The 22,973-nt window shown below is 52.5% G+C and overlaps 1 protein-coding gene across 1 annotated transcript in view; it reads left to right on the top strand.

Moving 5' to 3' along the window:
- Positions 1–21,254, top strand: part of RAMP1 (receptor activity modifying protein 1) — a 47,528-nt gene extending 26,274 nt beyond the window's left edge. The window contains exon 3 of the mRNA XM_027117202.1: positions 20,557–21,254. Within this exon, the coding sequence (XP_026973003.1) occupies positions 20,557–20,812 (256 nt within the window). The 3' untranslated portion in view covers positions 20,813–21,254. The remainder of the gene's footprint in view (positions 1–20,556) is intronic.
- Positions 21,255–22,973: the final 1,719 nt, after the last annotated feature.

The following is a 22,973-nucleotide window of genomic DNA, read 5'->3' as shown; positions in this document are numbered from 1 at the left end:
TCAAACCATTAACCACCCTGTTTCACAATCTCCACAGCTTGGGTATCAAATCAGGCCAGTGTCAGAACATATAAGGTCATAAGGAGATGACACTCAGCAGATCCCGGCCTGAGCGGAGGGACAGGCAGATGGAACCCATCCGGTGACGGGGCCTCCCTGCTCTGCGCGTTCATCCCCACCTCCCACAGGATACACTGCGGCACCCCCTTCCCCCCAGCCCGGGAAACCCAGGACCGTCCAGGCAGATGGGACTTCTCTGTCAGGGGAGCTGCGCACACACGGAAGGGGGCAGGGCGGGCTCGTGATGGGAGACGAGGATGGGGTGTGCTCTGGTGGGCAGGGGAGGCTGGGTGGGGGGATCCTAGCAGACGTCGCTTCATAATGCTGTCTTTACCCCAGCGCTCCCCCTGCCCACCAGGGCCCCCGCCCCAAGCCCGGTGACAGGGTCTCCCGCTCGTCAGTCACCCAGGTGGCGGTCCCCTGTCCCGAGCACACTCAGAGTCTTCTGTGGGAGGGGTCCGGGAGCCGAGGTGCAGCACAGCAGCCACGCCCCAGGCATCTTTGGAGGTCACCTTTCTACCCAAGCGTTGTACAGGACTTAAGCCCTGGACACCTGTGCACAGGGGGCCCTGCAGGACACGCTCGGGACAGGCCTTAGGTCTGAGATTTGTACGCCGAGCCTTACTTCCTTTTTGACTAATTTCTTCCTTTTTGACTAATTTCTTTAAGAATTCTTGCATGTGGGCTTGCTACAACACATGCCATGAACATTCTGTGGTTCTTGATAGGTTTGGCCCAGTCGCCCTTTTGAAGAATTTCACTAATTTACATTACCAGCAACATATGGGAAAATATGTATTTCCATATAGGTTCCTGAGTATTGAGTTTGTAGAGACTATTTTTGCAGGTTTAAATGAGATTTCCTTTTGGTTTCAATTTGCCCATCTTTGGCCCCTAGGAGGATTGAGCTGTTCTCCCTCAGTTGTTTGCAATTTGCTTTTTCTCAAACACAGATTATCTGACCTTAACCTTTGCTATTTATACTTGAGTCATTGGGGGTATTTTCTTTTTCTTTTTTTTTTGGCAGTACGCAGGCCTCTCACTGTTGTGGCCTCTCCCGTTGCGGAGCGCAGGCTCAGCGGCCATGACTCACGGGCCCAGCCTCTCCGCGGCATGTGGGATCTTCCCGGACCGGGGCACGAACCCGCGTCCCCTGCATCGGCAGGCGGACTCTCAACCCCTACGCCACCAGGGAAGCCCCCGCTGGGGGTATTTTTAATTTGCTTTTACAAACTCTTGACTATGGTAGAGATTAGCTCTCTGTCATTTTGTTCTAAATAGCTTCATGTTCCATTTGTGTTTATTCTGGTGATGTTTATTTTCTATGTTTCAGTTAGTTATTCAGTTGAACGTGTGCCCCCGCTCTCTCCCCAGAGCTCTGTGATTTAGGCGGGGTCCTATCTGTTCCACAAATTCAGTCGAGTCACGTGGCCACACACTTTATGTTCTCTTTCTATTCAGTTGTTCTGTTTTGTGAAATAATGTTTATCTTCTTAACACAGTGGGTAGTTACATTAAGCCATGAATTAAAATTTATATCCTTCCTATCTCGATTATCCTAACATAATTTGTTAAACAGTGTTTCCTACCTCAGTCGTTCAGTTCTTCTTAGTTTAACACATTTAATACCTTCTTGTACACATTAGAGTCTATTTCAGTTAATTTTAACCTATGTTTTGGGGGCATATTCCACCACTTAAACTATCATGGCGTTATGATATTTTCTACAATTTAGGAGAGGTCCTCCGAGACGAGTGTGTTCATTTTTGTTATATTTCATATTGTGTTGTGCTCTCTTTGATATATTTTCCACCTATTTTGCTAAACAACTGGAGAACCATTTTGCCAAATTCCATAAAAAGTCCTATTGAGATCTTAATTGAGCCGGCCAGTATCAATCAGTCAACTCAGGAAGTGTCACCTGGTTGCAAGAGTCCTTCCCATGGGGATCCCTGCAGCCCCCCCCCCCCCCACCAAGCATCCTGAGGATTGGCAGCTGGCCTAGTTGGATTGACCACTTGTTACCTTTGGGTGCTGTCTTTTAGCAATCAGTAGAAAAAACAAGTGTGGGGAAAGAAGAAGTGTGGAGCTCCGATAGGACCACCTGGGCACGAATCCCGCTGATTCTTTCACTGCTTACACTCTCTGTGGGCCTCTGTTTTCTCCCCAGTGAAAATAGTATAACAGCATTTTCTTTTTCTTTATTTTTTTGGCTGCACAGTGCGGCACGCGGGATCTCAGTTCCCCGACCAGGGATGGAACCGGCGCATCCCTGCAATGGAAGCGCCAAGTCCTAACCACTGGACCTCGGGGAAGTCCCATAATGGCATTTTCTTGATTGACAGTTCCTGATTTCCCTCTGTTCGAGTTTCCTTAATCGGGTTTTAGGATCAGACTCCTATTGGCCTAATGGAATATATGTGTTTAGCTGACGATTGGGGTCAAGGGTAGGAAATAACTGATGTTCCCTCGGAAGTTTGAATGAACTCATCATCGAAGCCATCAGCTCTGGGTGGTTTGGGGAATTCCTTTCTCCAGTTTCTTCCTCCACTATTGATGAATTTTGGCTGTTTCTTATTTCCTATTTGTATTTCAGCTATATTTATTTGGGCCGTATCCTCCAGATTTCTCACTAAAACACAAGGATGCGTAGTATCCCTTTAAATGTTTGCTATCCTCTATATCCAAGTTTTGTTTTATCTTCGTGTTTCTCTCCCCCATTTTTCCTTTGGGTGGATGCCACCTCAATCATCAAAGGGAAATCAGGAGGCCCACTTCCTCATTAACTGTGCCCATTTTTATAGTCTTTACAGAATAGGCTAGGTTTTACGTAACAATGGCTGTTTTAAATTTTTGGCATTAACTCAGCATTCACTCTCACCTCTTTTAAAAAATATGTACTTCTTTCCTAAGATATCATTTAGATGCTTAGTTCATCATTTTTTCTCACTTTTTAAAACATAATAAAGGCATTTAAACCTGATGATTCTTCCTAAGGACCTCCTTCCTCACTTTCTGTAGATTTTATGTCCGTTTTTCCATCCTTTTTTCTTAATAGACAGGTATTTTCTTCTTCAGAAAGCTTTTTCTTTTCTTTTTATAAAAATTTTTTATTGGATTATAGCTGATTTACAATGTTGTGTTAGTTTCAGATGTACAGCAAAGTGAATCAGTTATACATATACATGTATCCTGTACTCTTTTTTAGATTCTTTTCCCATATAGGTCATTACAGAGTACTGAGTAGAGTTCCCTGTGCTGTACAGTAGGTCCTTATTAATTATCCATTTTATATATAGTAGTGTGTAAATGTCAATCCCAATCTCCCAATTTATGCCTCCCCCTCTTTCCCTCCTGGTAACCATAAGTTTGTTTTCTACATGTGTGACTCTATTTCTGTTTTGTAAATAAGTTCATTTGTGTCATTTTTTAGATTCCACATATAAGCAGTATCATATGATATTTGTCTGACTTACTTCACTCAGTGTGACAATCTCTAGGTCCATCCATGTTGCTGCAAATGGCATCATTTCATTCTTTTTTATGGCTGAGTAATGTTGCATTGCATATATATACCACATCTTCTTTATCCACTCTTCTGTCGATGGACGTTTAGGTTGCTTCCATGTCTTGGCTATTGTATAAAGTGCTGCAGTGAACACTGGGGTGCATGTATCTTTTCAAATTATAGTTTTTCCAGATATAAGCCCAGGAGTGGGATTGCTGGATTACATGGTAGGTCTATATTTAGTTTTTTAAGGAACCTCTGTGCTGTTCTCCATAATGGTTGTATCAATTTACATTCCCTCCAACAGTGCAGGGGGGTTCCCTTTTCTCCACACCCTCTCCAGCATTTATTGTTTGTAGATTTTTTGATGATGGCCATTCTGACCTGTGTGATGTGATACCTCATTGCAGTTTTGATTTGCATTTCTCTAATGATTAGTGATGTTGAGCATCTTTTCATGTGCTTTTTGGCCATCTGTGTGTCTTCTTAGGAGAAATGTCTGTTTAGATCTTCTGCCCATTTTTTGATTGGGTTGTTTGGGTTTTTTTGATATTGAGCTGAATGAGCTCTTTGTATAGAGATTAAACCCTTGTTGGTCCCTTCGTTTGGAAATATTTTCTCCCATTGTGAGGGCTGTCTTTTCGTTTTGTTTACAGCTTTTTCTTTAGGCAAGTGTATTTTCTTTCTTTTATTTTTTGAATTTTATTTTATTTATTTTTTATACAGCACATTCTTATTAGTCATCTATTTTATACATATTAGTGTATACATGTCAATCCCAATCTCCCAATTCATCCCACCACCACCCCACCACCACTTTCCCCCCTTGGTGTCCATACATTTGTTCTCTGCATCTGTGTCTCTATTTCTAGGCAAGTGCGTTTTAATTCTCATATGTTTTATTTCTATTTGGTTCTTAATCTCTTCTTGATGTAGTGAGAGAACATAGCTCAAATCATTTCTGCTCTTGTATTTTTATTGAGGTTTTCTTTGAGATCTGGTATATGATGACCTTTCTCTGAACATACCATGAATACTCAGAAATGAAGCATGTTCTGTTCATTCTGTTTAACTCCCACCAAAACAATCATGAATTCTGCGTTGTTGTGTTATCCAGCCCTTTGTGTGTTTCTGATTTTTTGTGTGCTTGACGATGATTCGGTTCTTCCATTCTAATCATATTGTTATTGTTTCTATTTTTCTAGCGGGTCTTATGTCTATATTTTGCTCTGTTTTTATAACACTGAGATTCCATGTTATCATGTGGCCGTTACCAACCATGAAACATCATTATATGTCTCCTCATCATACTTAATACTTTTCGCTTTAGTGATCTTTGGGTTCATATTGACATCAAAACCCTAGTGTTTCAGCTGCTTGGAGTTTACCGGTAGCTCTTCTCGGGCGTCCGTCTGATTCCGTCTTTATCGTCTCGCTTGCAGGCAGCTTATTGCTGGCTTTTATTTGTTCCATCTGGAGAGTGACAAGCCTTGAAGCAAAGAAGGTTACATCATATTTGTCCTTTCTGTTCTATTTTCAGGCACTCCACTTTTGGTTGCTGATTTCTTTCCTCTTCTCCCTATCGTTGAAACATGATGTATTTTCTTTTACCTTTTAAAGGAGGTGGAAATATTGGCAAAGCTATTTTTTCACTCAACCGGCCATGAAATGTGAAACACAGATGTGCTTATTCCTGTACTGATTTGCTTACGTTATCAAACGACATACTTTGGCTTCTACTTGATGAAAGAGCAGGAGTCTCTGGGGTTTTGGCTTCCTCCATATCTGTCTGTCAATCTGTCCGTCTGTCTATCTATCCAGCTATCTACTTATCTATCTACCCCTCTATCCATCTATCCCTCTGTCTACTTATCTGTATCCATCTACCTACCTACCTATCCTATCTATCTACCTCTGTCTACCTACCTACCTGTCTATCTATCCATCCTGCAGTCCATCTATCTGTCTGTCTACCTATCTCTTCCTCTCTGCCTCTCCTCATTGATGTCAGCTAATGTTCTAAACCCTACTTCTTTCTCTCTGCCTCTATTTCATTTTTTTCGTACTCTTTGTTGTTCTGAATTTTATCAGCAATAACTGTTGATCTGACAGGGCTCTTGGTTACTTATCTGTGTAAATAGACTGTTAACTCAAACATGTCATTATTTTTAACATCATCATTCCCTTTCACATGCCTCTTTTCAATTCACGCAACTATTTGAAGTAGACCCTAGAAATAAGCCATGTAATTAGTACTTTCTCAGACCTCAGAAATTTCCAAGGAGCTTTTCGCTGGCTTTGTAACTCGAGTGGCAGCTTGACAGGATAATAAACCTACGATGAACAGCCTTGCTTTCTGAAGTTCACGTAGCTGTTGTCCCATCGTCTCTGGGTTTTCATTATGTTATCAGAGGAAGCAGAAGAGATTTTGGTTTGTCTTTTAAATATGAACTCCTTTTTTCGGGCGTGGTTGCTCATGGGTTGCTAGAATTATGGGACCAGGAAGAGATGGCAGAGGCGTAGGGCAGGCACACAGGACGTGTGCCTGGAGCCCTCGTGACTGAGTCAGGGCTGCCTGGGGGCAGCTCTCAAGACACATGTCCTCATACCCTGGCAGCCAGGACCACTGGGGCCATGAGTCGATGGGCAGCACCAATGCCTGACACCCCCTCTCCACTTGGTCCCAGAGCAGGTGGGGGAGTTTTGAGACCTCCTCCCAGAAGCCAGCGTGGTCTGCAGGGTCCCCGTGACACTTACTTCCATGTGTCTTCATCCTCCCGGTGCGCTGGGGCTGCCTCTGGTCCAAGCTTGTGTCCCAGGGTGATTTGGGGTCACGAAGAAGCCCCTGAGGATGACTGGGAGCTTTGCCCTCGCTGGGGGTGACAGTGGCTTGCCCTCCTGCACGGGCACGTGTTCCTGGGGAGGTGGGACAGAGTGTCGCCAGGCCGGGGGGCCAGGGGTGGCCTGCTCCTACCCTACTTGGTTATGTTTCTTCTCCACTGGGCAGCAGCAGGGGCCGCAGGAAGCAGACTCCCTTTCCTGGAGCCACAGCCCTGTGGGTTTAGGCTTCGGGACCTGGACACACCTCCTCCCAGCACCCTGGCTGCTGGGGAGCCCCTCACGCTCCCTGGGGGTGAACCCCAGCAGTAGGAAGGGATGGCCCCCAGCTGCAACCCCCCACTGGGTGTCAAGGCCGCCCTGCAGGAACCTGGTGAGGGGTCACCCTGCCAGCCGGCATGGCCTTCTGCCCAGGGCGAGGATAGGGCAAGAAGCTGTCGGGGTACAGAGAAGCCACGGCCACTGTCCCCTGTCCTGGTGGCGCAGTGACCTGGCCTGGGATAGTGCCACCCTGCCCGGAGGTCATCTTCATGGGACCCTGGGGGATGCAGGCTGCCGTGCCGTGCCAGCGTGACCGCTGATGCTACCCTGCATGCTTTCCTGGAAGCAGCCCAGGGTGGGGCATTTCTTTGTGTTCCCCTCCCGCCAGCCTGGCGTCTGCACGCCTGACCAGACAGGCGGGCCGTTTCACGTTTCCTGACAGCGTGTCCCATGCCAGGCCCATGCGGAGTTCCGCGTGAATGTCCCACCTGCTGGCAGGTCTCAGTGGCCCCATCGAGTTAGGAGAGGCCACGCTCCCTTCCTTCCCCCACCGGCAGTGCCCACTCGGGGCTGGACTGGGAGACAAACGGTGCCTGCCCTCAGGGGGCTTTCCTTCAGAGACAGAGGCTCCTCCACAGCTGTGAGGTCAGGGATGGCCAGGTACCCGTGTGCGGGGTGTGGTGGGCACCTCAGTGGGGGCTTCTTAGCCTCATGACTGCCTCCTACTGGGGCGGGGAGGGGGGACTCACACCCCCTTGCTGTGAGCCCAGGACCACTGTTTCCATTTTAAAGGGGGAAGCACCGAGGCTCAGTACTGAGTCCACCACTGGTCGATGTTCCGTGGTGTGGAATGTTCCACGGCCCTTCCCCGACACTCAGTGTTGCCCTGAGCTCTGAACAAGGGTGGGGGGTGGGGCAGGAGGGGCACAGAGGGAAGGGGGCCACCTTGACAGAGGCAGCAAGCTAGTGGGATATGTGGGTCGGTCCTTCAAGGCTTTGGGAAGCTCCCTCAGGAGAATCCAGTGCATCAGGGAGACAAAGGGCCTCTTGGGCAGGGCGGGCAGAGAGCAGTGCTCCACAGGGCCCTGGGGGCAGGGCTGAGGGGGGACTGGAGGAGGAAGCCCTACCCTCCAGCCGCCAGCGTTGTTTCACAAGGATAATGTCCCCGGGGTGTTAGTATCCAAATATAGCGCCCGGCTGTCCTGCCTAATGCGCCCGGACACATGTGTTCACCCCTGTCCCGGGCGGCGGGGGGTGGGGGTTGGGGGGGCGGGAGCCCTGAGGTCCTGGCAGGCCCGGGTGCGGCCGGCCAGTGGCTTCACCTTGCTAGACCCGGGTGTCCGCCCAGGGGTCCCAGGAGGTCCCAGGGTTGCAGCGAGTCAGAGCGGGTCACGTGCGGCTGGGCCCACGGTGGGCATAGCCCCCAGCGTTCTCAGAGCCCAGGGCGGGATCACTGCGGGCCCAGTCTCGCCCCACCTGCCAGGCCTCGGAGGACACCCACTGAATTTCAAAACTGTGGCTTTGTCTCCGTGAGCCTGGAGCCTGGTTCCCGCGGCGGCCTGTTCTCCGAGGAGGCATCGTGCCCCGCCACCCGTGGAGAGCCTGGTGCCCAGGCGAGCTGCACGCGGAGCCGGGGATGGAGTTAGAGATCTCTCGCTTCCCGCCGGCCTGAGCAGAGGTGCCCAGATTCCTTCCTGCCCGGAGCAGGGCCCACAGAAGAGGCGCAGGGGAGGAGGCCGAGAGGCCAGGGTGCCCCTCCCCAGGAGGGGCTTCAGCGGGGAGCAGGGGACAGCGGCCTACATGGCGGAGCCACGCAGAGCCGACGCGGGCCCCGGGGCCACCACCTCACTGCCACCTGGGGCCCGTCGCTCGGGCCCCTCCCCAGCTCCCCGGTCTGTAAGTGGGGGAGCAGCTGTGAGGGGTCTCCACGTAAATAGCCGTAGTGTGTCCTGTCCTCTGGACGGCAGCGGGCCAGGCCTTCCGCTGTCACGGGGGTGCGGCGTGTTGCCATCGGGGGTCACGGCTGGCTGCGGGGGGTCTGTGGGCTGCATAGCCCAGTCTGAGCGGGTCCGCATTCTGCATGCCCACAGCTCCCTCTTAGTTACGGGTCATCCATCGCCCGGGGCATGAGAACTGGGCCTGGCCTGTCCCAGGGCCCAGCGTGCACGTGCTCCCAGCAGGAGCCCAGAACCCCTTGTGGATGTCCGACCAGCCCCACAACTGCAGTAGGGCGTCTGGAGACGCGGAAGGGTGAGCACCACCCGCCCCGTCCAGGTACCTGCCTCGCTCGGTCTCTGCGGCCTTGGGTCCCTAGAACCTGATCTCCCAGCCCGGTGCCCAGCAGCCCCTTCGCCCCCTCTAGGCCTTCCTGCTCCTGCCCCGTGGGCGCGTCTCGCAGGCTGGGCCCGGCTGAGGAAGCCTGGGGGCCAGCAAGGAGCTGATGCTCTGTCTGCAGACCCTGGAGAGGGAACAGGTGCCGTGGCCTGACCCTCAGGACACCAGGGCTGGGTCACGAGCTGCCCCGTGCGGTGGCAGAGCTCTGGGTTATCCACCAAACTCTGTTGAAATCTTCCAGAAACATAGGAAAGCACTGGCGTCCTCAGTTGACAGCAGTTGCCTTGGTTGGGCGCTTCTCCCCACGGGGGTCGGGGAGTGGGGACCACTCCCACGTGCATTGGTTCCCTGGCCTCCATCTCAGCCCTGGGCTGTCTGCCCGGATGGAGAGTCCACAGCTCAGAGACCCTGAGTCTCTTGCCCAAGGACGTACAGCAGCTTCACGGGGCAGCTAGCCGAGGTAGAAGCTGAAATCTAGCTTGCGCTCCTCTACCCAAGCCACGTGCACTGCCTGGAGGAGGGGGCACCCTTCCCACTCCACACAGGGCCCCACACGGCCCCTCCCACAGCCCAGCCCCCACGTGACTGCCCTCACTGCTTCCAGGTGGCCTGGCCTGCCGGTCTGGATGCCGAGCTGAAGAATCTGCTCAGGGCATTCGCCCGCTCCTTCCCCGGAGTCCGAGGGCCCGGTTGTGTGGCTGCCATGGGAACTGACAGCTCTGAACGTAGGGGCTGCAGCCTGTGCTTCTGAGAGGTGTGTGTACTGGGGGCCTTGGACTCCCCACGGCAGACCCCATATCCAGGCAAGAACCCCAGATGCCCCCAGGGCTCCTCTGCCCACATTGGGGCCCCAGGGCAGCCCAGGCTGGAAGGGGCGGTGACCCCCAACACCCCCTCCCTCCCAGCCCAGGCTCGGGGAACAAGGGCTCCAAGCGGCTCCTGGAGTTGCAGACACAGCATCCGTTGACCGTCGTGCACTGAGCCTTACGGTGCGCCTGTCCCGGGGCCCGGAGTACAGCAGGGAGCTGAGCTCTGCCCTCCCTGAGGTCTCAGTCCAGGGAGGACGGACAGTAAGTGGGCAGCTGCAGCACGAGCAGAGGGATGGGCGAGATACGGGGAGGGGAGCCGCGGGGCGCAGAGGTGGCGTTCAGGAGGTGTATCCCCAAAGTACTGGGTTGGAGGTTGGAGAACGGGATGTCGGCAGGCGGGGGTGGGAGGACCGGAGCAGCAGCGAGAGGACTCTCCCGCCTCCCTGCTGTAGAAGCAGGGCTGGGAGAACCACACCCCTCCGGAAGAGGAGGCGTGAAATCCCTTCCGGCCTGAGGGTCAGGGAGCAGGTCGTTCCTAAGTGAGCCCTGAGAAGCAGCCAGAAAGAAGACCGTGAGAGAGGAGACGGGCTCGCACTCCTCCGTGTCCGCAGGGTGGGGGTCCTGGGGGAGCAGGTGGAGAAGGACTCGGTTCTAGGGGAATCGAGGACTGGGTTCCCGAAGCCCCTCAGGGCCTGTCTGTACTGTGCGGGGGGGGGGGGGGGAACCTGTCTGTGCAGCATCTCCCAAACTCCACTGACACATTTTCCTTGGTGGAACGTCTCAGGGGTGGGACAGCCAGGCTGGCTCCAGGCCAGGAGAAGAGAGACTGAGAGAGCGAAAGACAGAAGGGGTGAAGCCAAAGGCCCGGGGTGGGAGGGGACATGGCGAGGATGGGGCCAAAGAGAGCTTGTTCAACAGTGGGGTCCCACCGTCTTCCCCGACCACCTTGCTTCTACCATTGTTCCGCTGACGGTACCTCCAGATGGGCTGGGAGTGTTTCCGGAGGGATTGTTGTCTCCTACCCAGCGGAGAAAAAACCAGCCCATTTCCATTTGTCTTCCTCTTCTTGCCTTGGAAAACCCCTCCAAGGTTCTTTATTCTCCGCTTTATTCGTATCGTTCATTTTCCGAGAGGATGGCGTCCGTCCACCTCGCTCAGCAAATGCCCGCAGTCGGGGTGGTACAGGTTAGCCAGGGAGCTGGTCACGAAGATGGGAGATGGGATTCACCTCCGCCATCCAGCAGGCTTTGTATGAAGCCTGTAGCGTTGTTCTGTTCATTTACTGATCCGAGAGTCTTAGTGGACACATCCTAGCGTGGGCTCACCAGTGCTGTCATTCCTGGCAATTCCCAATGCTCCCAGGGAGAACGGGGTGGCCCAGATGCCAGGAGTCCCTGTTCTACAACATAGTCAGAACCTTGGAAACATTCCTCTGCAAGTGTGAGTTTGCACGCTGTGCTCACACTGATTTCAAAACGTTCCTGGCGAGGTGTCCTGTAGGTCAGCCCTGGGCCGGCGGAAATGCATGACGACTCCTGTCACTTGGTCTCGTTGGACTTTCCCAGCTTGATGGGACCTCTCTGATCTACCTGGTTTAGGAAGGCCTTCGTTGTACAGACCGACCCCCACTGCAAGTCCCAGAGGTGCGGGCGGGCTCCAGGTGCACCGCCGGCTTGGGTCCTGCCGGCCCAGCACGTGTTCCCAGATGACACCAGGGTTGGAAGTGAAATGTTTTGAATCAAACCATTCACAGGACTTCCTTATATGCTCCCTGCAGCGTCAAGAAAAACAAAAGATGCCCTGTCCTGCACTGCCTCCGGGCAGCTCCCGTGCGCCCACCGTGGGTTGTGGGAGAAGTACCCCACGTGGGCTTGGTTACCCACCCTGAAGGCCACTCGGCCCTCCTGTCTGTGGTCAGAGGCCCTTTGCAGAGATGAGCTGGCGGGCAGGCTCGCTCCAAGCCTAGCATAGGCCAGGCCCCTCTGTGGCTTTCTGTCGCCAGAGGAAGTAGCCCGATGCGCGGGCAGCCCCGCCCCGCCTTGGAAGGGCTCTGTGGTGACTATGAAGCCTTGGGTGGGAGCCCTGACGCCAAAGGTGGAAACCACAAGGGAGAAGACAGACCTGGCCACCTACAAATTAACTAAATGGATTCCTGACAGTGATGAAAATGCCTCAGTAGCAAATGTGGTGTTTGCTACTGGCTTGAGAGAGATTTTTTTTTATCACATTAAGAAGAACTTCTTGGTGCTTTACAAGGTTGGGGTCTTTTAAAATCAGAAACGAATGTTCAGTTTTATCAAATGCCTTCTCAACGTGTATTGAAATGATTATATGTTATTTTCCTTTGACAGATCGAAGTGTGATTTTATCATAATAGCATTAAAGCATTCCTGAAATAAACCTACTTTATTCTATGGTATACGGCTAGCTTAAAATTGCCAGCCGCTTAAACAGGACTTCTATGTCTATTTATAAGTGAAAGTGAACATCTGTTGCTTGTTCGCGAGTGTTCTGAGGCACATGGGAAGTCATCTTAAGAGGTTTGGGATCAGGGTTTTGTTAACTTTTTCAAAGAACTGGGAAGCTTGACATCTTTTTCTGTGATCTTAAGAATTTTTTTTTAACATCTTTATTGGAGTATAATTGCTTTACAATGGTGTGTTAGTTTCTGCTTTATAACAAAGTGAATCAGTTATACATACACATATATCCCCATATCTCTTCCCTCTTGCGTCTCCTTCCCTCCCTATCCCACCCCTCTAGGGGGCCACAAAGTACCAAGCTGAACTCGCTGCGCTATGCAGCTGCTTCCCACTAGCTATCTGTTTTACATTTGGTAGTGTATATATGTCCATGCCACTCTCTCACTTCGTCCCAGCTTACCCTTCCCCTTCCCTGTGTCCTCAAGTCCGTTCTCTACATCTGGGTCTTTATTCCTGTCCTGCCCCTAGGTGTGATCTTAAGAATTTGAAAGAACTACCCGGGCCTAGCACCTTCTGTGAAAGTAATTCTTTAACAACTTTTTCTGTTTTTTCTTCTCAGATTTTCTACTTTTTAAATCAAGATTTGATAATTTATTGTTTCCCCAAAAAGCATCCCAATTCCTCAAGGATTTTCCGATTTTTAACACACATGTTTTGTACGTTCATCTCATACTTGTTCTAATCTTTCATCTGAGGTTTTGTACAGTGGTGTTTTCTCTGCTTTTTTTCTGGATTAGACTATCCAGAAATGTGATTTCATTGTAGCTATTGTTCTAAAGAATCAACTGTTGAATTTACTTTTTCAGTTTTATGTTTTTTAAAATATCAATAAATATTAGTTTTTAATAATTATTAATGCATTTAAATTATGTGCCCTTTGCAGAGACTTATTTTGTGCTTCTTTGTTTAAATGTCTCAATTTGGATTCTTCATTTATTTTCATTTATTTTTGGTTGGTAATAAGACAATTTACAGCTGCAGATTTTTCTCAGAATTCAGTTTTGCCTATGTTTCACTGATTTTCACGTGCAGTATTGCCATTAGTTTTTCTTAACAGCCTATCATTGAATTTTTAAATCTTTGTTTGACCCTAAAATTATATGAGTGATCTTCCGTTTCTAGGGATTCCATTTTTTGAAAAATTTATCCTTTTCTTACTAATTTCTAGTTTCTAATATTATAGTCAAAGAATACTGACTTAAAATCTCCACTTTGAGAATTTGTCAAGTTTTTCTTTGAGCCTAAGTAGGATCCAGGGACTTTTGAAAAGATTGTTGATTCTTTGTAGGATAGAAACTTCCTCATGTAGTCACGGAGTCAGGCTTATTAACTTTATTTTTCACTTTTATACTAGTTTCTATTCACCTAACCTGAAGATTTTGTTGAGTGTGTCGCGATTACTCGCAGCGTAGGCTGTCTTTGTCCTATGAAGCTACGATAACTCTCTTCTCAGTGTGAAACGCCCCCTCTTCCCGTTTACTGTCTTTTGCACTGGAATGTGCTGTGTTTGCGAAGACCACCACTCCTGCTGTCCTACTCACATCTCCAGGCAGATCTGTCTCATTCTGTCCCTTCTGCCTTTGTTTCTCTTGCCTTTGAGATGACTGCTGTGAACAGGATGAGTGGGACTTCTTTTCCGTACACTCTCTCTGCCCTCATGGTGTTTGCAGTCAAGTTGTTGAGACCAACAGTGAGTGAATAATCAAGAGTGAAAGCACAGGTACAAAGTAAGACACAACTATGATGGAAAACCCCACTTTGCCGGGGATCCAAGTGTGGTTGAAGCATAAGAAAGCACCTGTTTGAGGAGGTGACGTTTGAGGGATACACAGATGTCGACCTTTAAAGATGGGGTTAAGAGCCTTACAAGTAGAAAGTGCAGCTTGTGCAAAGGTCCTGAGGCAGAAGTATCAGCCAGGGTGGCCAGTGAAAGGGAGAGGGTACAGTTGAGAGTGGAGAGGTGGGGGCCACATGAGGGCTTTTGAATCCAGCACAGGTGCAGCAGGGAGCATTGAAGGCCTGAAGCAAGGGTGAGTCTGTGTGGACAGTGGGCTGGGGGAGGCGGAAGGCAGAGGCCAGGGCTGTGGCCCCAAGAGCCAATGGTGAATGGAGCCCAGGACTTCAGAGAGGAGGAAAGCAGGGGAGGGTGTTGATGGCTGCCCTGACTAAGCTGGGTTGGGGGAGGAGAAGGGGAGCAGAGATGCCCAGGCCCCAGCCCATGCTCAGTGCAGAGAAGTGGAAGCTGGTATTAGAAATGTGGTTGTAATAACCCGCCAAGGCTAGTCACTCTGCCCTACTCCTGGGCACAGTGACAGGGCTGGAGGAGGGGAGGGGACCCCCGGAAATGGGGGGATCCATGGCAACTCAGAGGGGGCAAGGCTTCCCAGGCATGAGAGATGGGGCTGGGGTGGGGGGCATCCCGGGAGTCAGGTGTGGACGCCCGTTGTGCACTGGACCAAGGCTTCAGATGGGGGTGGGGATGTCACGGCTGTCGGATGTTGCAGTCTGGGCGCCGGCGGAGGAGGGAAGGAGCGAGGGCTGCAGAGCGCCAAGGCCCCTCACCTGGCGGGAAGAGCGGAGGCAGGTGCGCCGGGCTGCCGATGAGGGAGAAGCCTCGAGAGCCAGGGGCGAGGGAGGGAGCGAGCGGGGTGCTGACGGCGAGGGGCGAGGTGAGGCGGAGGAGGGAGGGTCCCTAGGAGAGGGATCAGGGGAGGAGCGACCAAGGAGCGGAGGTCCCCGGGAAGGGGGCGCCATCTGGTAGCCTCGCCCTTCCTACAAGGAGGCCGGGAGGCCGGGCCGCTCCTGGGAGCCGAGTGTCCTTGAGCGCCTGGGGCGGGGAGCCGGCGGGGATGGGTGCGAAAGGGGGTCCTGCCCTCGGAGCCCACCCCTGGGTCCCCCCCCTACCTACCCTCAGGGCCCTCCCTGCCCCCAGGTCCGGACGCCCCTCGGGACCGGGCGTCTAATCCCCGCAGCATCCGTGCGGGGACGGCAGGGAGGTCCGTTCCACCCCGGAGGCAACCCAGACCCTGGAGGAGGCGAGTGATGGAGCGAAGCCGCCGGCCCGCCCAGGCCCTGGGGACATTCGGGGAGTGAGCGGACATCCGGAGCTCTGCAGCCTTGAAGGTGTGCGAGGGCCCGCTGGCGGCTGAGCCACCGAACTAACGCATTATGTCGCTCGGAGGGGCCCAGCCCCAGCACTGCCGCCTGGAGCAGGGCTGCCAGCCAGGTGTCCCCTAGGCGGGGGGTCCCAGAGCTCCTTCCACTGGAGTGGCGGGGGGAGAACCCCTTGTGCTGGAAGCAGAGGGTGGGAGAGAGGGTGTCACCGTGGTGGGGACGCTGCCCTGCCTGGGACGGGGTTTACCCCACGCAGCTCGGGAGTTAGAACAGCACACGAGTCCCCTGCGCCGAAGGCCCCCCGCTGCCCCAGACACGAGGAAATGTGCGCCCCACGGCTGCAGATTCAGGGACCTCGATGTCCAGTTTTCTGCAGGCCTTTTCCTCAGTGAGCTGTCTAAAAATATAATTATAAAAATAATGTATGCTCACTGCGGAAAACTTGGAAAATGCCCCCGAAAGCGGAGATAGGAGAATAAAAGTCCTTCATATCACTACCCTCTAGTGGTGACAAGTCCTCCTAACATTCTGAGGTCTTCCCCTCCTACATGGGCCATTTCATGCTGAAAGCACATTGTTTGTATAATTTGGTCTCAACTGCTTTTTCTTTTGTTCAACATCGTAACATAAATATTTTCCTCCTCCTAAATATCATTTTAATAGATACATAGCCGAGGCTCTTGTAAGCAATTTTTCCCTCACTGTCCTGTTTGCTCTTTTTCATAATTATAAAGTTCATTTTCTTGCATTATTTTTGCCTACATTTCATGTGATTGACTTAGGATAATTCCCAGAAATAGTTACTGGCTCAAAGGCTGTCTGTGATTTTGAAGTTCTCGATACATAATTGCCGAACTGCTTTTTGGAAAAATTTTACCCGTTTATCTTCTACCAGCAATGATGCGAGCACCTGCCTCATTTCACTATACCTTCACCAGCACTGAGTATTCTCATTTTTTAAATTACCTTGTTCTTTTATTATTATTGTTGTTGTTGTTATACTTATTTATTTATTTTGGCTATGCCAGGTCTTAGTGGCGACGTGCGCACTCTTAGTTGTGGCAGGCATGCGGGGTCCATTTCCCAGACCAGGGATGGAACCTGGGCCCCCTGCATTGGGAGTGCAGATTCTTACCCGACAGACCACCAGGGAAGTCCTGAGTATATTCTTCATTTGAAAATGGATTCTATTTGGATGTTTGCTTCTTTTTTTCCTTAAAAGTGAGGTTAGACATTTTTTTCACCTGCTTATTAGTCAGGCTCCCCAGGCCGGCTTTAAATGGGCCCTGTTCACCTTCACCTGCCCCGGCCGCCAGGGTGCCAAGGGTGCCACCTCCCCTCCTCCCAGCAGGTATTTAAAGCTGCTGGAAGCCACCAGGTTGTGAATTGTCCTGAGTTGATGGAAGCAAATACTGGTCCAGAGAGAGTGAACCAAAATAGTGGTTCCTCCTCAGACATTCTGAGGGCTTAGACACACATTGCCTGGTCAACGTTTACTCGAGTTTATGGAATAAGAAATGGACCCTTAAGGGGCCACACACCAGTTGTCAGGAAGCTGTCCACTTACGGGGCACCTGTTATGCATCAGGCCCTTGACCTTGTTTAACTTGATCTGCCCAGTAACCCTGTCAGGTGGGTACCTGTCTTTTCATTGAATAGAGAGAACAGGTTTGGATGGGTGAGATGCGGCCCTTAGGATCACTCAGCATAAGAGGTGGAGCTGGATTTGAACCCAGTTCTGTGGGGCACCAGGGCCCAGAGTCACATACTCCACGTCGGGGCCAGACAGGGCTAGTTGGTGTTCCCAGAGCAGACGACTCCCCTGTGGGCATCAGTGGGCACCTTCCTGTCAAACAACCATGAAGCATGGTACCAGAAGCCTTGACTTGGGACCCAGATATATTGGAAACTACTCCCACCACAGTGTTCAGGAACATTCCAAGCAAAGTTCACTTAGGGCCCACAATAGAAAGTCCTGGCCAAGAAAAAGGATAATCATTCCATTACATGAGAACTGAAAATAGAGGGTGAAAGCAAGCATATTTTTTCATGATTATTTTGGCCCCTTCAGTCAGTACAATGTTCTTTTGAACAGAAGAATGTCTGTCCTCTGGAGGAAATTCTTTTATCACATCCCTGCTGACAGGGCTCACAATATTTATTGAAAGTTTCAGCTGTTACTTCGGTATAAATAAACAGGATGAAGTGGGCAGCCGACTGCCCATTAGGGATATTTTTAGACGGGGATGGCTTTGCAGACTGGAAGGGTATTTCAAGGAGAGAGTGCCTCGTCCCAGAATAGCCCACCACGGGCTCAGCCTCAGCGTGGCCTCAGCGTGGGGTCCCCGGTGTCACAGGTCCCTGGGTCGGGGTCCTTCCCATCCTGGCTGGCCAGCCTGGAGGTGGCAACACCTCCTTCTAGGGACATCCCAGCTTCACTCCTCAGGCAGAGCGTAGGGAACAACATTTAGGACTGACTGTGTGTCACTGCGTCTGCAGAACACCTAAAACTACACGTTGATTCAGTGGGTCTGAGGTGGGGAAAAAGACGACCATTCAAGCTAGTGTTTGTAACATGCAGCCCTGTGGTTGATGGACGACCAGCTCAAAAGTCTGGACTTTGGTTTTTAATAATACCTGACACACTTGCACTTACCTTGTGCCAGGCCCTTGACGTGTGCTAATTCATTTTTTTCACAATGAGACCCAGTCTGTCCTGACTTCCCGTGGCTTTTTCCACTTCTGTTTTCTACTTGGAACACGAGTCCTCGTTCACTTAGAAAAACCACGCACCCCTGTGGGCACGGGGTCTGAGGAAGTAGGAAGGGCTTCAGGCCCGTTCAGCTGAAGCCACTGCTCATCAAGATCAGCTGCTCATCCCCCAGGGCCCCAAGCCTGTTGCTGCTTCTGTGAGAAGGGTTTGGGAAATGTGTGGTGTTTGTGCCTGGCCCCAAACAGCAGCCAATCCCCTGCCTGCCCCTAACCTTTCTCACGAGCACCCCCTGGAGCCTCATGGGAAAGAGCAGATGGTCATGGAACCCCGCTCACCGCATCTGGGGCCCCAGAAATTCCAGAATGACTCTCCAGCCCACGCTAAACCCTGGGCAGTTCAGCTATTATGTAGCTGGTACAGCAGCTGCATCTTTCTCCTCCTTGAAACTCAGGTTACTTTGCTGCCTTGCAGTCTCAGCTCTCTGATGGACTCAAGAAAATGTATGATTTTGTAGTTTCTTCAGCTTTTTTTGCTGTTCATATGGGATCAACACTCTGTGTTGCTTTCTCCATCCTGAGCAGAAGTGACACTTTCTGGAAACTACTGAATACATTTTAATTTCCCCCAACACTGAATCTTCATTTCTTAAAAAACAGGGGCTTCCTTGGTGGTGCAGTGGTTAAGAATCCGCCTGTCAATGCTGGGGACACGGATTCGAGCCCTGGTCCGGAAAGATCCCACATTGCTGTGGAGCACTAAGCCCATGCACCACAAATACTGAGACCACGTGCCACAACTACTAAGCCTGTATGCCACAACTACTGAACCTGCACACCTAGAGCCCGCAAGCCACAACTGCTGAGCCCACATGCCACAACTACTGAAGCCTGTGCACCTAGAGCCCGTGCTCTGCAACAAGAGAAGCCACCGCAATGAGATGCCCGCGCTCCACAACAAAGAGTAGCCCCCGCTCGCTGCAACTAGAGAAAGCCTGCACGCAGCAACAAAGACCCAATGCAGCCAAAAATAAATGTTTTTAAAAAATAAATAAATTAAATTAAATTAAAAAAACAATTTACTCAAAAAATTAAACACACTTAAGATATGATCCAGCAATTCCACTTCTGGATATACAGCCAAAAGAATTGAAAGCCGAGACTCGAGTAGATAATTGCACACCCATGTTCATAGCAGCAGCATTTGTCACAATAGCTAAAACATGGAAGCAACCTGAATGTCCGTCAATGAATGGATAAACAAAATAAAGTATGTACGAGCAATGGAATATTATTCAGCCTTAAAGAGGAAGGAAATTCTGACCCAGGCTACAACATGGATGAACATGGAGGACATTATGTTCAGTGAAATAAGCCAATCACAAAAGGACAAATATTGTAGAGCCAACTTTTATGAGGTGCCTGGAGTAGTCAGATTTCATAGAGACAGAAGACAGATGGGAATTGCCAGGGACTGGAGGGAGAAATGGGGGTGAGTGTTCAACGGGGACAGAGTTTCTATTTGGCAATAAAATCGTTCTGGAGACGGATGGTGGTGATGGTTGCACGACAATGGAATAGTGCTTAATGCCACTGGACTGTACAGGTAAAAATGGTTGAAATGGTAAATTGTATGTTCTTTATATTTTACCACAATTTTTTTATAAAAAATTTACTGGTTCTTGCCATGTGCCAGGTACTCTTCTAGGTACTGGGATTACAGAGGTGAACAAAATAGACAAAATCCCTGACCTCGTGGTGTTTACACTCAATAAGCAAAATAAATCTGTAACCACTGCAGTGAAGGGCGACGGTGCTGTGGGAAACTCCTCAGCAAGTGTGGGAAGATGGGGGGGTGCGAGGTCAGGTGAAGGGCGACGGTGCTGTGGGAAACTCCTCAGCAAGTGTGGGAAGATGGGGGCTGCGAGGTCAGGTGAAGGGCGACGGTGCTGTGGGAAACTCCTCCGCAAGTGTGGGAAGATGGGGGGGTGCGAGGTCAGGGTAGGCCTGGGAGGCCTCACGGTGAGTCCTGTGGACACCTGGGGGGCTTTCAGGCTGGGGGGCGTCTGCTTGGGGTGATGCAGACAGCAAGGGGCTCGAGAGGCTGCACATCTGCCCACGCCTGAGGGCTCGCTGTCCCAGGCTGCCTTCTGAAGACGCCTGGCTGGTCCATCTTCTTGTTTGCCCTTGGTGTGGCATCCCAGCTCCTGGAATCCCTTAGCCCCAGCTTGCCTTCTGGGGTGTGAGCACGTGCAGGACATCTAGGGAGCCCGCACAGGACCCTCACAGGACCTGTGTCTCTCAAGCCAGGGCCACCGCCACAGGGCTTGGACTTTGGGGGAGCTCGCCCCAGTGGGGAGTGAGGTGGGGAGCCCCTGGCTGGAGTCCCACCTTGATCCCCTGCCCACCAGGGACTGACGACCTGCTTCTCCATCTGCAGGAGCTACGAAGAGCTCTCGGACTGCACCAGGCACGTGGCGCAGAAGCTGGACTGCTTCTGGCCCAACGCGGCGGTCGACAGGTTCTTCCTCTCCATCCACCGGCACTACTTCAGAGACTGCCCCGTCTCAGGCAGGGCCTTGCAGGACCCGCCCAGCAGTGTCCTCTGCCCCTTCATCGTGGTGCCCATCCTGGTGACCCTGCTCGTGACGGCACTGGTGGTCTGGAGGAGCAGGCGCCTGGAGGGCATCGTGTAGGCTGGGGGCTCCCGCGCCCAGCAGGGGAGGGGGAGGGCGGTCGCTCATGGAGGCTGCCAGGCAGGCCAGAGTGTGGGCGTGGGGGCCAAGCCTGGCCAAGGCTTCTGGGACTCCAGTGGCAGAGCAGACCCCCGGTCCCCTCTTCTTCTACCCGAGAAGAGCTCACAGCAGGATTCTGGCGTGGTCACGGCACAGGCATTGACCTAGAAGCCACCCTAGGAAGGGCAGCCCAGGTGCTGGGAGGGAGCAGAGCGTAGCTGTCAGTGTTTCTGGGGAGGGTTCTGAGCTGTCTCCCAAGGTGTTTATGAACCACCCCCTGGCTCGATCATGGATAAGTAGTTTGTGATTAAAGGATGTCCTTGAATTTGGGAAGCGTCATTCTTTCTGGATGTGGACCCTCAGGAGTAGAAGGATGGGAGAAACTCTAGCCCCTTTGGATTTTGTCTTTCTCTGACAGGAGGCGCCCTCACAGGTACCTATATGGGGGACGATGATGGTGAGGCCCCAGGGGGGCTGAGTGCTGTGCGTGCGCTGAAGCTGCTCCCCGGGATTCTGAGTTCCTGGCCCCTTCCCCGCCACTCTGTCTAGAACTACTGGCTGCGACTGGCAGACAGGAGGAGGCCAGGTCTGCTCAGTTTTTACTGAGGCCCCTCCCCAAAGATGCCTCGCTAGCCCCCGGTCCAGGCACCCACCTCCATTCTGTCCCCCAGGGTTTCAGCGGCTATTTCCTCTGCACCCATCCAGGCTGCTGCTGCGCCACATTCACCATGCTTCCCAAGCTCCAGCTTCCAGAAGGTTCTGGATCTCCAAAGGGAGCTCCCTGCACCGTCCCTCCCAGATGGCTCCTGAGCTCAGAACCCCCCCTCTGAGGTCCCTACAGCCCCCAACTGGCTGCAGCGCCACCGGCCCAGGACCTGCCCCTTCTCAGGCCCACTGCCCTCCGCGTCGGCCTCCCCTCCTCCCAGCTGGACAGCCACCCAGACACGGGGCCAAGGCCACGGTCTCCGAGCTCTTCAACATTAGCTGAACCCGCGCTGGGGCTGAACGGGCCGGACCCCCGCAAAGGCGCCCCAGTGGCGACGGGCCAGGGGCTGGGCCTCGCCGGCCCGAGAGCCCCGACCGTCCCCCTGGGCAGCCCCCTGCAGCGACGACGGGCCATCCCTCGGGGCGTCCCGCGTCCGTACTCCGGAGCCCAGGGCGGGCTGGCCCGGCTCCTCGGCCTCCCCACGGCGCGGACTCGACGCCAGAGCAGCTGCCCCCGAGGACGCAGACGCCTCAGGGGGCGTAGATCCTCCTCCCGGAAAGGGGCCGGCAGAGGGGCGGCCGGGAGCAGGCGGGGCCGGCGCGGTCGGGGCGGAACCCGGGGCGGGACCGGGGGCAGGGCGGGTCCCGACGAGCCTCGTCCAGTGACAGCAGGGCGGCGGTTCGCACGCGGAAGGACAGCACCGCCGGGCTCGGGGGAATCACCCCGTGACTTGTGACACGTGCGTTTGCCGGAGGCGGCGCTTCAGAAGCGCTGCCCCTGCTTCCCTCCTGCAAGTCTGGCCGCTCGCGGTTATTCGCGGGGACTCCTCCCCTTCGGCACCGCGGGGCGCGCCCGACCCCTGACCACTGACCCTCGAACCCCGCAGGCCCTCGCCCGCAGGCCGCACGGCCCAAGGCCCAGCGCTGAGCAAGGGGTCCTTCCAGAGTCAGTTTTCCGACTGTGGCGTCTTCAGGGACCGGGCCGTCCCTCCCCACGTGCTTTGCTGGCCGGAGGTGCGTGGGGTGGGGTCGGGGTCGCCCTTGGTGGAAAGGCGTCTCCTGCCTCAGGTCTTCCTAAGTGGCCACTCTCTTCTGCACCACCGACGGCAGGTTAATGAGATTTTCCAGTTTTGACCAAGGAAAGTAACCTTCTGCGGGACAGCAGGCCACTTGTTTCTCACATTTCAATATGTAGCCCCGTATGACCGTTTTCACTTGAAAGAAAACGGACTGAGGGGAGTTGGTCCCTACGAGGCAGAGGACGGTTTTATCGGAAGAATGTGTTTTACGAGCGCTCTCGTCTGAAAGGTCTGCTCTGAAAGCTGTCCCCTAATTTCATGAAGTCAGAATGTCGCGTGTTCCAGAAAAACGATTGGGTACCTGTTTTCAAACCTTTGGAAGTGTATTTCCTGCCATC

The sequence above is a fragment of the Aethalodelphis obliquidens genome, unplaced genomic scaffold, assembly GCF_003676395.1.
Source record: "Aethalodelphis obliquidens isolate GAN/ISIS:26980383/991018 unplaced genomic scaffold, ASM367639v1 scaffold2, whole genome shotgun sequence".
Lineage (NCBI taxonomy): Eukaryota > Metazoa > Chordata > Mammalia > Artiodactyla > Delphinidae > Aethalodelphis > Aethalodelphis obliquidens.
The sequence above is the reverse complement of the archived record's forward strand: the minus strand, read 5'-3'. Positions and strand labels throughout refer to the sequence as shown.